We start from the raw sequence: 15328 nt of genomic DNA, 5'->3' as shown, positions 1-15328 counted from the left end.
TCTGGGGAAGTTGGAGAACTAGTAGAGAGCTGTGAGCAAGAAAAACCTGGCCTGACTGTCATTTGAAAGGAGCACTCTGGCTGCTGTGAGGACAGACAGAAGCCAGGGGACCGGTCAGGCTGTCCCACTCATGTAGGAGACGATGGGCTAGGGACCTGGTGGTAGCAATGGAGGTGCTGAGAGGGGCCCAGATCCTGGAAGGAGGGCCAAAGGGACTGGCGGATAAGTTGGATGTGGTGTGTGAGAGGAAAGGAAGCTTCAAGGAAGTCTCCAAGGTTCCTGACCTGAGCAAATGGAAGAATGGAGGTGCCTTTGCCAAGTCGTGGACTCTAGGAGAAGACCATCTTTAGGGGGGAAATCAAGTGCTGATTTTATAATCAACTTCAGTAAGCTAAGGAAAATCTCATTATTTCCTTTCTATGCACCTGGTTTTGTGTTAGCAACTGCCCAAGGGCACATTTCTAGCTTTTTCGTTTTTCATAGGCGCACTTTAACTACTTCGTTTTTCTTACAATGTAATCTACTTTGAAAAATTAAGGCTTACTCCATGTTTATGGATCTCCACAAATTTATTTTGTATACGGAGTAACTATTATTACTGAATACATTACTTTGGGCTTGGCGCTTTACATACTCATTTTATCTTCAAGCCCTCTGAGATAATTATCCCCTGCCTGTGAGCTTCTGGAGGGCAGAGCCCCTTCATGCCTTTTCATTCACTGTCTGCCTAGTGTCTAGTACAGCCCCTGGGACATAGTAGCTGCTCAGTAAGTGAATGAATGAATCCTAATTTTATAGGTAAGAAAACTGCAGCTCAGAGAGATAAAAAGAACTCACCCAAGGTCACGCAGGTCTTCTACTCAGGCTTTGAAAGCAATGTTTTTTTACTATCCTACACTGGGATCCAGCACTAGAATTGGCTTAGTCAATTATAGTACCTCCACTTGATATAAAACTATGCAACCATTAAAAAGAGTAGTTATGGGGGCAAACAGATGACTCAGTTGGTTAGAGCGTGAGCTCTGGGCAATGGGGCTGCCGGTTCGATTCCCACATGGGCCAGTGAGCTGCGCCCTCCGCAACTAGAATGAAGTCAATGAGCTGCCTCTCAGCTCCCAGGTGGCCAGATGGCTCAGTTGGTTGGAGCGCGGGCTCTCAACCACAAGGTTGCCGGTTCGACTCCTCAACTCCCGCAAGGGATGGTGGGCTGCGCCCCCTGCAACTAACAACAGCAACTGGACCTGGAGCTGAGCTGCACCCTCCACAACTAAGATTGAAAGGACAACAACTTGACTTGGATAGATCTGATGAGTCCTGCAAAACATTGTTCCCCAATAAAGTGCTGTTCCCCTTCCCCAATAAAATCTTTAAAAAGAGCAGTTATGGAGGAATTGTATTTATAAAAATGTTATGATATGCTAACTGAAAAAAGCAGGATTACTCAATGTTCATAAGGCCTGCCATTATATAAACACATGTATACATACGATCAGGAAGGAAGATGCCTTAAGTGGAAATATGGTAGGAAAGATATGGAAACTATATGAGTGGTTAATTTTCTCCCTCAGAACTTCAAATGTGACGTCTTTAGAATAAGAAAAAAAATGCTACTTATAGAATACAATTTCCAGACACTGTGCACTCACCTTGGAGGGTGTGGAATAGGAATTCAAAAGGGTCTCTTCTTCCTCCTCCACTTCTAGCCTAGAAACACTGCTTAAGGAAAACAGGAATAGACTTCTACCCAAAACCTAAGGCAAGGGTTGATTAAATAAGAAATCTGAAAATTAGGTACTTTGTATGACTTGTTTTTAAATCACATGTGCAGGAGCGGCCAGATGACTCAGTTGGTTAGAAAGCGAGCTCTGAACAACAGGGTTGCCGGTTCGATTCCCACATGGACCAGTGAGCTGCGCCCTCCACAACTAGACTGAAGACAACGAGCTGCCTCTGAGCTTCCAGAGGAGCAACCGGATGGCTCATTGGGTTAGTGCGAGCTCCCAACAACAAGGTTGCCAGTTCAATTCCTGTATGGGATGGTGGGCTGCGCCCCTTGCAACTAAAGATTGAAAACGGGGACTGGACTTGGAGCTCAGCTGTGCCCTCCACAAGTAGATTGAAGGAACAACTACTTGGAGCTGATGGGCCCTGGAGAAACACATTGTTCCCCAGTATTCCCCAATAAAATTAAAAAAAAAAAAAAAGAGGCTCCTCATGAATATTTAGAAAAAAACTACACGTGCAACTTTAGATAAATTATAAAATAGAATATGTGGCTTGGGGCAAAGACCTTCAGCAGAAAAGGATACAGCTCCTGTATGGAAACAATGTCTCTGGCTCCCGCGTGCCCACTGTCTTTGGAAGCTTGGTGCCGGGGTTTGGAGAATCTTTTGCTCAGAAACTGAGGAATGAAAGATAACGATTATTCCAGTCAAGTATTAGAGAGATGTTTTCCACAGCCATGAGGTACTAACGGGCATTTGAAATATAATCAAAGATATAAAATTCCTCCAAGTAAGAATTAAGTTAAGAAGATACACATGGTAGACGAAAAATCAAGTCTTGTTCTGTGAAAGAAAAAAAAGACTTATTCTGTGACTGCTTCTCTACAATGCATAACCGTTCTCATAATAACACCAATTATCTGTTGCTGACCTACCACCTGCTGGGCAGTGTTAGGTGATTTACGTCCATTTTCATTTAATTCTTACAACAACCCTAAAAAAAAAAATGATTACGAGAACCACTGACAGAAGAGGAAACAGAGGTTCAGAGACATTAAGTAGTTTGCCCAAGCTCACACTGGGACTGGACGCCAGTTCCGATTCCAAAGCCCACACTCTTCTCATTATATCATACCGCCTTCCCTGCAGAGCCAAAATGGAGAATTACACGATGAGGTTCCTTACACTGTGCTCTCACCTCATGTTCAAAAGAGTTCAAGGTCTCTGCCGTAACACAATCTTTCTTGGTGCTGGTGCAAAAGGCAATGAGCTCACTCAACATCTCCGACTCCTTCTGTCCATGCAGAACACACAGCTCTGCCACTGAGGAGGGAAAATTGGACAAGTAAGAACTTCGTTTATTTCTTGAAGTTTTCACCTTGAAAAGAGAAAATAATCCGCTTTATTCAATCCATATTTATTCAGCACCTACTAGTGCCAGGCACTGTTCCAGGCCTGAGAATACAGCAGTGAGCACAACAGAGAAGAATCCTGGTCCTCACCAAGCTTACTATTGGGGGCGACAGAAAATAAGTAAGGTATGTAGTGATGCAGACAGTTAAATGTGTTGTGTAGAAAAAGAAAGCCAAGAGAGGGGATCAGGGAGTTGGGGGAGGGGTTGGCAACTTAAAATACAATGACGAGGAAAGTCCTCATTGAGAAGACATTTAAATCAAGACTTTTAGTGGAGACTCACAGTGTTTAGGGGAAGAGCTTTCAGGCAAAAATCCTGAGGTCGGCACACGATCAGCAAGGTCACTGTGGCTGGAATGCAGTGAGGGAGGAGGACACAGACGAAGTGAATGGGTAAAGGGGTGCAAACTGTTGGCCATTGTAACTACCCTGCGTAGTGCTCTGAGCAAGCTGGGAAATCGCTAGGTTTGAACAGAACCGAACATGATCTGACTTCCATTGACTGGAGGAGGCAAAGGCAGGATCAGGAGGATGAGAAGTGGTCAGACTCATCTGAAGAAAGAGATGATGCTCTTTTCAGCCTGAGCACCTGGAAGAGTGGAGTCGCTATTAGCTGAGGCGGGGAAGACGGCAGAACTACTCTGAGGAGAGGGAGCAGATACGAGGGGCTTAGTTGTCCGTGTGTAGAGTTCGAGATGCCCACTGGACATCCGACTGGAGACGTCAAGTAGGCCGTTGGCCAGGTCAGCCTGCAGTCCAGGCAAGGGGTCTGGGCTGAGCTATACATTTAGGATTCATCCAAATGAATGTTAAGCCAAGAGACCAGGTGAGACCAGCAAGGAAGTGCGATGAGAGCATCTTTTTTTTAAAGATTTTATCGGGGAAGGGGAACAGGACTTTATTGGGGAACAGTGTGTACTTCCAGGCCTTTTTTCCAAGTCAAGTTGTTGTCCTATCAGTCTTAGTTATGGAGGGTGCCGTTCAGCTTCAAGTTGTTGTCCTTTCAGTCTTAGTTGTGGAGGGCGCAGCTCAGCTCCAGGTCCAGTTGCCATTGCTAGTTGCAGGGGGTGCTGTCCACCATCCCTTGCGGGAGTCGAGGAATTGAACTGGCAACCTTGTGGTTGAGAGCCCGAGCTCCAACCAACTGAGCCATCCGGGAGCTCAGCGGCAGCTCAGCTCAAGGTGCCGTGTTCAATCTTAGTTGCAGGGGGCGCAGCCCACCATCCCTTGCGGGAGTCGAGGAATTGAACTGGCAACCTTGTGGTTGAGAGCCCGAGCTCCAACCAACTGAGCCATCCGGGAGCTCAGTGGCAGCTCAGCTCAAGGTGCCGTGTTCAATCTTAGTTGCAGGGGGTGCTGCCCACCATCCCTTGCGGGAGTAGAGGAATCGAACTGGCAACCTTGTGGTTGAGAGCCCACTGGCCCATGTGGGAATCGAACCGGCAGCCTTCGGAGTTAGGAGCTCGGAGCTCTAACCGCCTGAGCCACTGGGCCGGCCTGAGAGTATCTTTTTTTTTTAATTAGAGAAGATAAACCAGTTTTATTGTCCATCATTATGTTATACAAAAATCTAGAAATAATAGATTTGTAGAGAAGAAAATGAATAGTGAATAAGAGGGCAACAGAAATAATTTAAATTTAATCATTTCCTATGATATTAGGATAAAAACTATTTCAAAGCACATGTCTAGCTTCAGAGGTTTTGTTCACTGGCCAAAGCAAGGTGTTCAGTGTCTTATCTGTTCTACTGGCTCCTGACAAAACCTTTGAGACCTTCGAGAAAAGTAATGTACTCCTGGTGCTCCAGGGCTGTGCTGAGCTCCACCAGCTCATTGTAAAAGTACTGCCAACTCCTCGGTCTACAAGGAAATTCACTAGGTGGTCACATAAGGCCCAGTCCAAGGAATCTGTGTTGAGTATGTAACTGGTTACACACTGGTGTCCTTCCATTCAGACTGGCCAGTGGACTGAAAATGTCACTCTCTGATGCAGCAAATGTCACTTTGTGGTGCAGCAAATGTCACTCTCGTCTTCCTCTTCTTGTCCAACTTCACCTTCTGGATAGTGACAGTCCAGCACAAGGGCCTTCTGGCCTCCATTGTTTATAACTTCAACCATGAAATTGCAAGGGGATGTCAATTCAGGCTCCCGTTCGTCACCATACTGACCTTGGGAGGGTTCCTTTTCCCTATCAAATGTTGGTGGGGTGCTACTCTGAATGTTGAAAGTGACATTGATCATTTCTCCAGCAACACTCCGCACAAATTTGGCTTCTGTCCCATTCCCACTTTCAGTTCCCAACCTCCAGACAGCTAATGCTTCTATCTCTTCTTTTGCTTCTTAATTTCATCACTCAGGAATTCCATAAAAGCTTTGTCCCCTATGGTGTGCTGCGTGCCTGTGCAGCATGCCACAGCCACAGGGCCCATGAGGCAGCAGGAGGCTGGGCTGCGGCGCAGAGCACACACACACACACACACACACACACACACACAGAGCCCAGGGCGGGATGCAGCAGCGGCTGCAGAAGAGGGCAGGCACAGAGGCCAGCGACCGTGGAGCCCAAGGCGGGAACAGGCAGCAGCGGAAGTGAGAATATCTTGAGGCTTACTTAGGGAAGGAGGGGGATGAATCTGCAAAGCCTGAGAAGTGGTGGTAAGTCAGGTAGGAGAACAACCAGTAGTGCCTGAGAAGCTCAGAGAAAAACGTGTTTTAAAGAAGGCATGATGAACAGTGTCAAATGCTGCTGAGAAGTCAAGATGAGGATGGAAAATTCACCACTGACTTTAGCCAGGTGAAGGTCACTGATGACCTTGAGAGAAACAGTTTCAGTGAAATGGTAGGGATGAAAAAGCTGATGGACGTGGGTTTAAGGAGGAAAAAAACTGTCGACCACAAGTATAGACAACCCTTCTGAGATCTGCTGTAATCCGGAAAGAAAGAACTGGAGTGGGAAGTGGGGTCAACAGAATATTTTAAAGACATAAGTAAGAATCACATTTCTATGCTATTAGGGGAAAAAATCTTATATAGAGAAAAATACAAAATATGTAAGAGGGAGTATTAGAGGCGTGCTATCCTTAAGAAGGTGAGAAGGAATGGGATTCAGGAGGGTGTGGCTTTTGCTGGGACTATAGAGAATTTATTCATAGTAATACGAAGACAGGCAAGGTCTTGAGCAGACGCAGGTAGGTAGGAAGAAGTAATGGTGATAGCTTACAGACGTTTTCTAATTGCTCCTATTTTTTCAGTGAAACAGGAAGTTAAGTTCATCAGCTGACAGTGGGACAGAAAGATGTTAAAGGAGAAGCTGAAAGAGTCATCTAGAAGGCTCAGAGTGAACAGACCAGGGAACTATGGTATGACTGTCAGGCAGTATGAAAGTCCCATTGAGGTTAATGATTATGAATTCAAAGACTACAATTCCAACGTCACTGCCAACGTAATCCTAGGTGAGAGATGGCAGCAACAGGCACCTTGGGCTAAGGCCGTAACAACTTTGGTTCCCACAACTAATTTCTCTTGTTTTGACTTCAAGCTCACCAAATACATTCCTGACTGATTGGGTTTCTCAAAGTCTCCTTTTGGGAAGACAATGCATTGGGCGTAAGAACTTGGGAGTATTCTGGTCTCTCATGAGACATTAACAGGCTACTTAACATGGAATTAACATGTTAATATTTAAAAAGTTCAAAGTGTTGATATATGACTAAGGCGGGTGCACATTCAATCCATTTCTAAAACTGAGAATTCTACATGTCCCCAGATTTTGCTTCAAACAAGTCCTTACACTGTCCCACAATGGACCAATACAAGGGACCAATATGATGGAGCTCTGGACTTAGGGAAAGGAGACCTGGGCTCACAGACCAGCTTAGGCTATTAACTCTCCTTGTTTGTTTTGTTTCTCCGTCTGTAAACAGCTGACAAGCTCCCTAAAGTGCTTTCCAAAGCTACAATTCAATTTTAGGAACCCACCTCAAGGGATTGTATTTGCACAGATCACCAACCGCTTTGATGAGAAGTGATGGATCAGCAGAAGCTTAAGGTGTCGGCTGGGAAGGGAGGAGCCAGGAATGAAACGCTACATTTCCAAACCCCCACACTCCTAGCTTTGTTGTAGAGGCTTAAACAAATTCCAAACTGGGAGATACCACCGGGGCCTAATCAGAACCGCAAGTCCCAATTCCCGCTTTCTGAAACTGTGTGGATTTAAAATCGTACTTCAGTATATTCTTATTTTTGAGTTGGGGTCCACGCAGTACTTTGCGCATTTCAAAGTCCCCACGTCCCAAATCTCAAAACTCAGTTTAATTCTTCATCTCACACCCACTGAGAAGTCTGACTTAGGGGAGGTGAAGCGTGGAAGCGCTCCCCTTTGCGTTCCAGGCGCAGAGCAAGGCCGAGGTCGGGGAGGGGGCGAGGGACTCACATTTCTCAGTCAGAGCCTCCTCACACTCAAGGCCGAAGATCTGCAACTCCTCCACCAGCTGCTGTGCGGTCAAGGACATGGTGAGCCGGAGGGGGATGGGGGGCAGGTCGACCCAGCTCCGCCCTCAGTCCAAAAAACCCACGGGCGTGGGGCTTGATGAGCAGGAGGAAGTCCCTCTGATACTGTCGCCCTGTGGGGGACCGAGATGAAAGGTGACCAAATAGCCCAAGACCTCAGGATGTCAGAAGGCCCCAAGCCGTCAGTCACGGAAACACTTTTTTAAAAAATTGTGGGGGAAGCCCCCAAACCCCCAATGGAAGGGGCACAGAAATCTTGAGAAGTCGCTGTCTTGGGGAGAACGTCCTACTTCCTAAAAGCGACCGCTGAGCATCTCAAACGCCGGAACAGAACAGAGCAGCCAGGAAAAACCCGCCAAATGGTTTGTGCAGCGCGCGCAAGCGCGAGACCAGGGCTTAACCCCACCCCTTCCCCTCTGCTTCCTTTTCCAGGTTCTCGGACTCCGCGCGCACACGCGCGTTCGAGGGCGCCTGCGCAAAACTACAATACGCCCTGTCGCGCGCCTGCCCCTGGCGGCCGCTGGGCCCTACGGCGGCTGCGCAGTTGTCTCCCGCAGGCAGCGAAAGAGGAGTACGAAACCTGACGTCCCCTCCTCTCGGCACGGAAGCCGCGTCTCCGTACCAGACTCAGATGCCAGTTTTCTGGACACCGCCTGCTTGGCGAAGGCCCATGACGCACGTGCGTCACTCTTTTGTGCGGTGCCTTGGTGCGCAGGCGCTGTCCTATACATGCCCTCAAGTGTCCAAAACGTTCTGTGCGCTACCCCGGAAAGGAAGGCGTGTCTTCTCTTCTTTGTCTCTCTCGTCAAGTCTGTGCTTGGCGTGCCCTCCCCTTCATCTTGAAGGGAAGACTTTGTTAGGGAATCTGGTTGCCGTGGTGTAGGGATGGCATCCCAGAGAGCAGTGTCCAGGCTCTAGACCTCAAGTGGGAAGGTGCTCGCTCTGGTCGTAGATGGCCATTAACTGTAACCAGTTAGCCATTAACCACTGATAATAACTGCTGTGGCTACGCTAGCAAGCGTGGATTGCGGCTAGCAAGTGCGGTTACCAAGCGGATTGTGGATTGCAGATCGCATTCCTATGTCTTGCCCGGCTGCCAGTGAGACAAGTTCAGGAAGACCCCTCGTTGGGGTACTGGCAGACGTCTGCTTTTGTGTCTCGACCAGCCGCTATCGAGAATATAGCGGTATGACTCCCCTATCTATGGCTCTATTGGTGTTCCTTTTCGGCCTCACCATGTTCTGTGTCCACCTGCCGAGAGCGGGACCAGAGACCCTGCATTACACATGGCACAATGAGCAGAGTCTCAACCAGCACGGGGAACAGGAAATGCTATCTGCCTGGGAGAAACAGGACCCCTCAGTCAATTGGTGGTTCTCTCGAACTTCCAGATGGCATATCATCCTCCTGGCCATGGCAGGCCTCACCTGCTTTTTGATCTGCTGCTGCCATAGGCTCCTAGAGTTGTGGACATCTTACACCGGGGCCACCACGCACTCAGACACCTGGTGTGGCAAGCAGGATTCCAGCCAGGTAAGAATGATGTCTGACTCTGGGGAGAACCTGTGGCCCCCACACAGTGTGTGGTACCCGGTAGCCACTGTTCTCACGAGTTGGACCCCCATGAAAGGGTGGGAAGACGTGGATGGCTCTCCGGCCAGCATAGAAGGGGCCCTGCAGGTTTTAACTGAGCAGTTGCCAGAGAAGGCGAAAAGTGCAGCAGGCTGTGTGGGCTGGATGTTCCTCACTGCGTTGCGTCATAACATGGAGGAAGCGCTTACTGAAGCAGCTCAGGTACGGAATCAGCAATCTGGTTCCCCGGACCAGCAATCTGCATTGATGGCTACGGGGGAAAGACTGACTGTGAAAGCTGTTTCCTTACCACTGAATGTAGGAAGGCTTCCTCTCTGTACCTACACAGTGTATGTCTCCTCTGTCCCGGAGTATTTTAGGGGTGGACATGCTACATGGCCTTAGTTTACAGACGTCGGTTGGAGAGTTCCGTCTCCGGATCCAGGTGGTGAAAGCGGTGACACGCGGGCATGCTCACCACCCTCCTCAAGTGTTGCCACAGCCCTGGCGCGTGGTTACAGTGCGACAGTACCGCCTTCCAGGAGGGCAGGAGGAGATTGGTCGTACAATTTTGGAATGGGAGAAGGCACATATTGTGAGGCCGACGCACAGTCCCTTTAACTCCCCAGTATGGCCAGTCAAGATGCCACATGGGACCTGGCGAATGACTGTGGACTAACGATTTGATGGATTGTCTGACTGTCCACCTGGGAACATATCACTATGTAGTGGGCTTGGCCAATGCTTTTTTCTCCATTGACATTGCACCCGAGTGTCAAGAACAGTTTGCTTTTACTTGGGACGGGCGGCAGTGGACTTTTCAAGTCCTTCCGCAAGGATACTTGCACAGCCCCCCTATCTGCCACGGGCTTGTAGCCCAGGGTTTGGCACAGTGGGATCGCCCATCCTCTGTGGCCTTGTTTCATTATGTCATTATGTTGATGATATTCTATTAACATCAGATTCTCTTTCAGATTTAGAGCAAGCAGCTCCCTCTCTTTTCTGCCACCTGAAGTCACGCGGCTGGGCAGTGAACCGGAAAAGGTCCAAGGCCCCGGCTTATCTGTCAAGTTTTTGGGTGTTGTGTGGTCGGGTAAGACATAGGTCATACCTGATACGATTATCGATAAGATGCAAGCATTTCCCCGACCTACCAAGGTCTCCCAACTGCAGACATATTTGGGTCTGTTGGGGTACTGGCAGGTGTTTGCTTTTGTGTCTCGACCAGCTGCCATCGAGAATATAGTGGTATGACTCCCCTATCTATGGCTCTACTGATGTTCCTTTTCGGCCTCACCATATTCTGTGTCACCCGCTGAGAGTGGGACCAGAGACCCTGCATTACACATGGTTGTCATCACAGTTATTACTTTGGTCCCAGCCACAGTGATAGGTCTATTTTCTGGATCTGGAGCACTTTGGTGGAAAAGGAATGGAAAGGTAACACGTGCCTTCGTTTTGGACCTTAGGTTTGGATGCCTTTGGGATTTCCCAGTGGGCGACTGGAAATTTGGGAGTGAAGATAAGTCACTATGGGGGAAAGAGTTTGGAGGTAAAATGAGAAGAGGCCTTCCCTCAGAAATATCTCCTAATTCCTTGAACCAAAATCTCCCTTGGCTCAGCCTAGATCAAATAACCTTAGGCATCACGCTCCGCTGATGGGATGGTAGACTGCTAAAGTCTTTCTAGAAAAGTTTGGCAACATAATATCAGGAGCCTTAAAAACGTGCATTCCTCCTTAACTTAGCATCTCTTATTCTAAGAAAAGCAGCCAGAATCCAGACAAAGGGTTAAGTACAAAGATGTTTGTCATGGCCTTGTTCACAACATTAAAAATAATAAGGGAAACTGAACATCCAAGGGTAGGGGCTGATTAAGGAAAGTACCAGGTTTCACCAAAGCAGTGATTCTCAAGGCTGTACCAAAGAGGCCAAAGATTTCTAGGGGACAGCTCAGGGCATCAGATGAGAGACAGGGAGCAGGCAGAGTGGCAGCACCCTGTCCTGCCCTCAGTCTGCATGTTAACCATAGTCATGGGCAGGAGAGAGAGGGAAAACCCCTTACTCTCCCCTCAGGCCTCTTCCTGGTGGGGACCTAGGGTGGAGAATGGGAATGGTCCTCCTGGGTACAGGCAATACAGGGTCTATTGCCATGTAATAATTCTCACAAACTTAATGACTTAAAACAACACTCATTTATTAGTCCACAGTTCTGTAGGTCAGAAGCCTGGGCACAGCATATTTGGGTCCTCCACTCAGCAAGGCTGAAATCAAGGTATTGGCCAAGCTGCATTCCTTTCTAGGGGTTTCTTCCACAGCCAGAGGAGCTCTGTTTTTAAAGGGCCCAGGCTTTAAGTCAGGTCCACCTAGATAATATCCCTTTCTTAAGGTCAAATTATTTGGGACCAGAATTATGTCTGCAAAATCCCTTTATAGCAATGCCTAGATTAGTGTGAAGAGGGCGCTGCCCTAACATGAAAAGACATTGACCCAGTAGAGCCCAACAAAAAAGAATAAAAACGAAGAGAGGAAGTTATTGAAACAATGGCAGGATCTATTTTAGATATGCACATGTACGCCTTCAATATCGGGTATAATTTCATTTCATGATAATTACTAACGGTGCTGTCTTACGAAGGAGGGTGGAGTTAAAAAACCATCTGTTCTGAGTGTCAGATAGGCTAGGTATGACACCAACCCGCCTCCCTCTTTTAAACCTTTTCTGAATTATTTGTTGTCTGGAGGTGGGTGATGGGGGTTGATAGACTGGTTCTGGTCTCGTATAGAAAGCTGTTAAGAGCACGTCAAGCCCCTCTCTCTAGAATGTGGGATCATTTGTCATGTATTGTACTCAGATAAAAGGAAAAAAATCTCCTTCGACATCCTGTTACAAATGCTTAATGACCATTTGGATTTCCTCTTCTGCATCTTGCATGTTTATATCCTTTGTCCTTTGTCTTTTCTTATCGACCAGCAAGAGCTCTTGGCAGATCAAAGACCAGAGGTCAGTTCAACAAGCCTCTTGTTACTGTAAGACCTGCAAGCTAAGAATAGTTTTTACATTTTTAACTGGCTGAGAAAAATCAAAAGAATAATACTTGGTGACGTGTGGAAATGGTATGACAATCAAATTTCAGTATCCATCAAGTTTTATAGGAACACAGACATACTCATTTGTTTATGGATGGTCTATGGCTGAGTCTGCTACAAAACCTGACTTGAGTAGTTAGTTGGGAGAGAACTGATGGCCTTTAAGCCTCAAATATTTCCTGCCTGGCCCTTTATGGAAAATGTTTGCAGACCCCTAGCATACATAACACCACTGTCTATCAGATATGATGCACACATATTTTTCCCGACCTGCCCTTTAAATTTGTGGTTTCTTCTACCAAAGTTTTACAGTTTTTATATCTATATCCTTTATGGTGTTTTGGTTTCCTGCTTTGCTTGTTAAGGTCTCCCCAACCTAAGCTTATGCCAATATTCTTCTAATTTTTCTTTTATTAATTTAATTGCTTTATATTTTACTTTAGATCTCTCATCTACCTGGAATTAATTTTATTTATGATGTGAGGATTTAACTTTGTTTTCTTCCAGACAAGCAGCCAGTATGTCAGTTACACTTAATAAATAAAACGTTCTTCTCTAACTGAATTAAATGGTGATCTTTCATGTATTAAATCCCCATAAATACTTGGATGTATTTTTGGATTTTTAAATTCTATTCCACTGATTTATTTGTTGCCTCATCTGTATTGATATAATAATCTTTTGATTGCAGTAATATATCGAATAGGTTTTGGACCAGTAACATATAGCCAAATTCCAAAATAACAGTGGCGTGGATAGAACAGAAGTTTACTTCTCTGTCAGATAAAATAATTCCAGAGCTAGGCAGGCCAGGGCGGATCCAATTCATCGGGACTGGGTCCGTCCGTCTTTCTGCTCTACTCCCTCGCACTAGCCTCCATATAGAAGGTCATCTCTGAGTCCAAAATGGCTTCTGGAATTCCAGCCATCACATTCATATTCCGAGTAAGAGAAACGGGGTGGAAAAGGCTTTTCCAAATATTTGTCTCTTCTTCTTTGAAGGAATCATTCTAGACGTCCTTCTCAACAACTTTTAGATTTAGTCACATAGCCATCATCTTTAAGCGAGGCTTGGAAATGCAAGGTTATGAGTTATGTTGTAATATGAGGGAGACACATTAATACTCGTATACCCTCATTAATATACAAATTTTGTTAGTAAGAAAGAAGGAGAGAGTTTATGCTGGCCAAGCACCAGCAGTCTTTGCCCCAAGTAGCTTTACAAGTAACTTTTAAAAACTGTTTAGTAATTTTTTTAACAAATTAAAAAAAATTTTTTTAATTTTAAAATCATTTTATTCAGTCCACTCTATTCTGATAGGAAGTATTTTACATTTTTATATATTGGGGAAGAACTGATAATTTTATAGTAAGCATTCCAAGCAGAACCCTAGTATATCTCTTTTTTCCAGGCTTTGTGTTTATGTCCTTAAACACAACTTTATGGTTTTTTAAATGGATCCTCTTTTTGTCCAATTTATTGACACATATTTTTTGTCGCTCTTGTGAATGGGATATTTCCCCATACTGCTTTCTATTTGGTCATTGCCAATTCAAAGAAAAGCAATTGTACATATTTCTTGCAACCAGTCATTTTTACCAAATCCTCTTATTAATTTTAGTATTTTAGGAGAGTCTCAGATGTTTCCAGATTATGTTATTTACTACTAATAAAGATACCTCTTTCCCCTTCTTTTCAAGTATCGATGCTAATCATTTTGCTTTCCTGCCTCAATGCATTGATCCGAACCTTGAAACCTTGTTGAATTACAGTGGGTGTCCCTACCTTCTTCCTGTTTCTGATGGCAGTGGCTTCAGCCTGGCCTCATTTGGTTTGATGGTTGCTCATGGTCTGTATTAAGAATACATAATCCGGGCTCAGTTGTTTTCCTCTAGTTCTAGTTTATTTAGGGTTTATTAGGAATGGCTCCTGAATTGTACCCAACACCAAACGAGAATAATTTCCTCTTTTAACTCGTGGGTGTAAGAAAATGTGTCATTTTTATAATGATAAACATTCATTTTCATTTAAAAGATCATGTATTAAAAACATTTGTGCACCAAAGAACACTATCAAGAAAGCGAAAAGATAATCTCCAGAAGAGGAGAAAATATTTGCAAATCATATGTCTGATAAGGGTCTAATATTCAGAATATACGAGTATAAAGAACTCTTACAACTCAATAAGAAAACGACGAACAACCCAATTTGGAAATGGACAAAGGACCTGAATAGACTTTCCCCAAGGAAGATATACATACAGCCAATAAGCACATGAAAATATGCTTACATCATTAATCATTATGGAAATGCCAATCATATCACTTCACACCCACTAGGATGGCTATAATTTAAAGAGAAAAAAAGAACAATAACAAATGTTGAGGATGTGGAGAAATTGGAACCCTCAGACATGCTGGTGGGAATGCAAAATGGTGCAGCCACTGTGAAAAACAGTTAAACATTGAATTACCATGTGATCCAGTAATTCCACTCCTAGGTATATAGCCCAGAGAATTAAAGGCATGAGTACACACAAATACTTTTCTACAAGATGATCATAGTGGCACTATTTACTTATATAATAGCCAAAGAGTGGAAACAACCCAAATGCCCAACTGATGGATGGATAAATAAAATATGGTGTATATCTCATGCAATGAGATATTCAGTCATAAAGTTTCTGATACGTACTACAACATAAATGAACCTTGAAAGCATTATGTTAAATAAAAGGCAGAAACAAAAGGCCACATATTGTATGATTCCATTGAAATGTCCAGAACAAGCAGCTCCATAGAGACAGTAGATTTGTGGTTGCCAGGAGCTGGGAGAGGGAAGATTGGTGAGTGACTGCTCATGGGTATAGAGTTTCTTTTTTGGGGTGATGAAATGTTCTGAAATTTGATAGTGGTGATGGTTGCACAGTAGTGTGAATATACACCATTGTGAATATGCTAAAAACCACTGAACTGTACACTTTGAAAGGATGAATTATCCCAATAAAGGTTTTATTTTTA

The 15328-nt window shown here is 45.2% G+C and overlaps 1 protein-coding gene and 1 pseudogene across 2 annotated transcripts in view; both read right to left on the bottom strand.

The window, feature by feature from the left end:
- Positions 1–8031, bottom strand: part of POLA2 (DNA polymerase alpha 2, accessory subunit) — a 28847-nt gene extending 20816 nt beyond the window's left edge. Inside the window, exons 1-4 of one of the 2 annotated variants that reach the window (XM_019737926.3) lie at positions 7570–8031; positions 2923–3047; positions 2310–2401; positions 1647–1704 (exon numbers count right to left, since the gene is read on the bottom strand). In XM_019737926.3, coding sequence (XP_019593485.3) covers positions 1647–1704; positions 2310–2401; positions 2923–3047; positions 7570–7648 — 354 coding nt within the window. In that variant the 5' untranslated portion in view covers positions 7649–8031. Of the gene's footprint in view, positions 1–1646; positions 1705–2309; positions 2402–2922; positions 3048–7115; positions 7253–7569 lie in introns of those variants that run through there. The other variant, XM_088789699.1, reaches the window with a different exon arrangement.
- Positions 4787–5775, bottom strand: LOC109450366 (complement component 1 Q subcomponent-binding protein, mitochondrial pseudogene; annotated as a pseudogene).
- Positions 8032–15328: the final 7297 nt, after the last annotated feature.

The sequence above is a fragment of the Rhinolophus sinicus genome, chromosome 14 (genome assembly GCF_057876585.1).
Source record: "Rhinolophus sinicus isolate RSI-liver-muscle chromosome 14, RSI-T2T, whole genome shotgun sequence".
In the NCBI taxonomy this organism is placed as follows: domain Eukaryota; kingdom Metazoa; phylum Chordata; class Mammalia; order Chiroptera; family Rhinolophidae; genus Rhinolophus; species Rhinolophus sinicus.
Note: the sequence above shows the minus strand (reverse complement) of the source record. Positions and strands in the feature narration are given on the sequence as shown.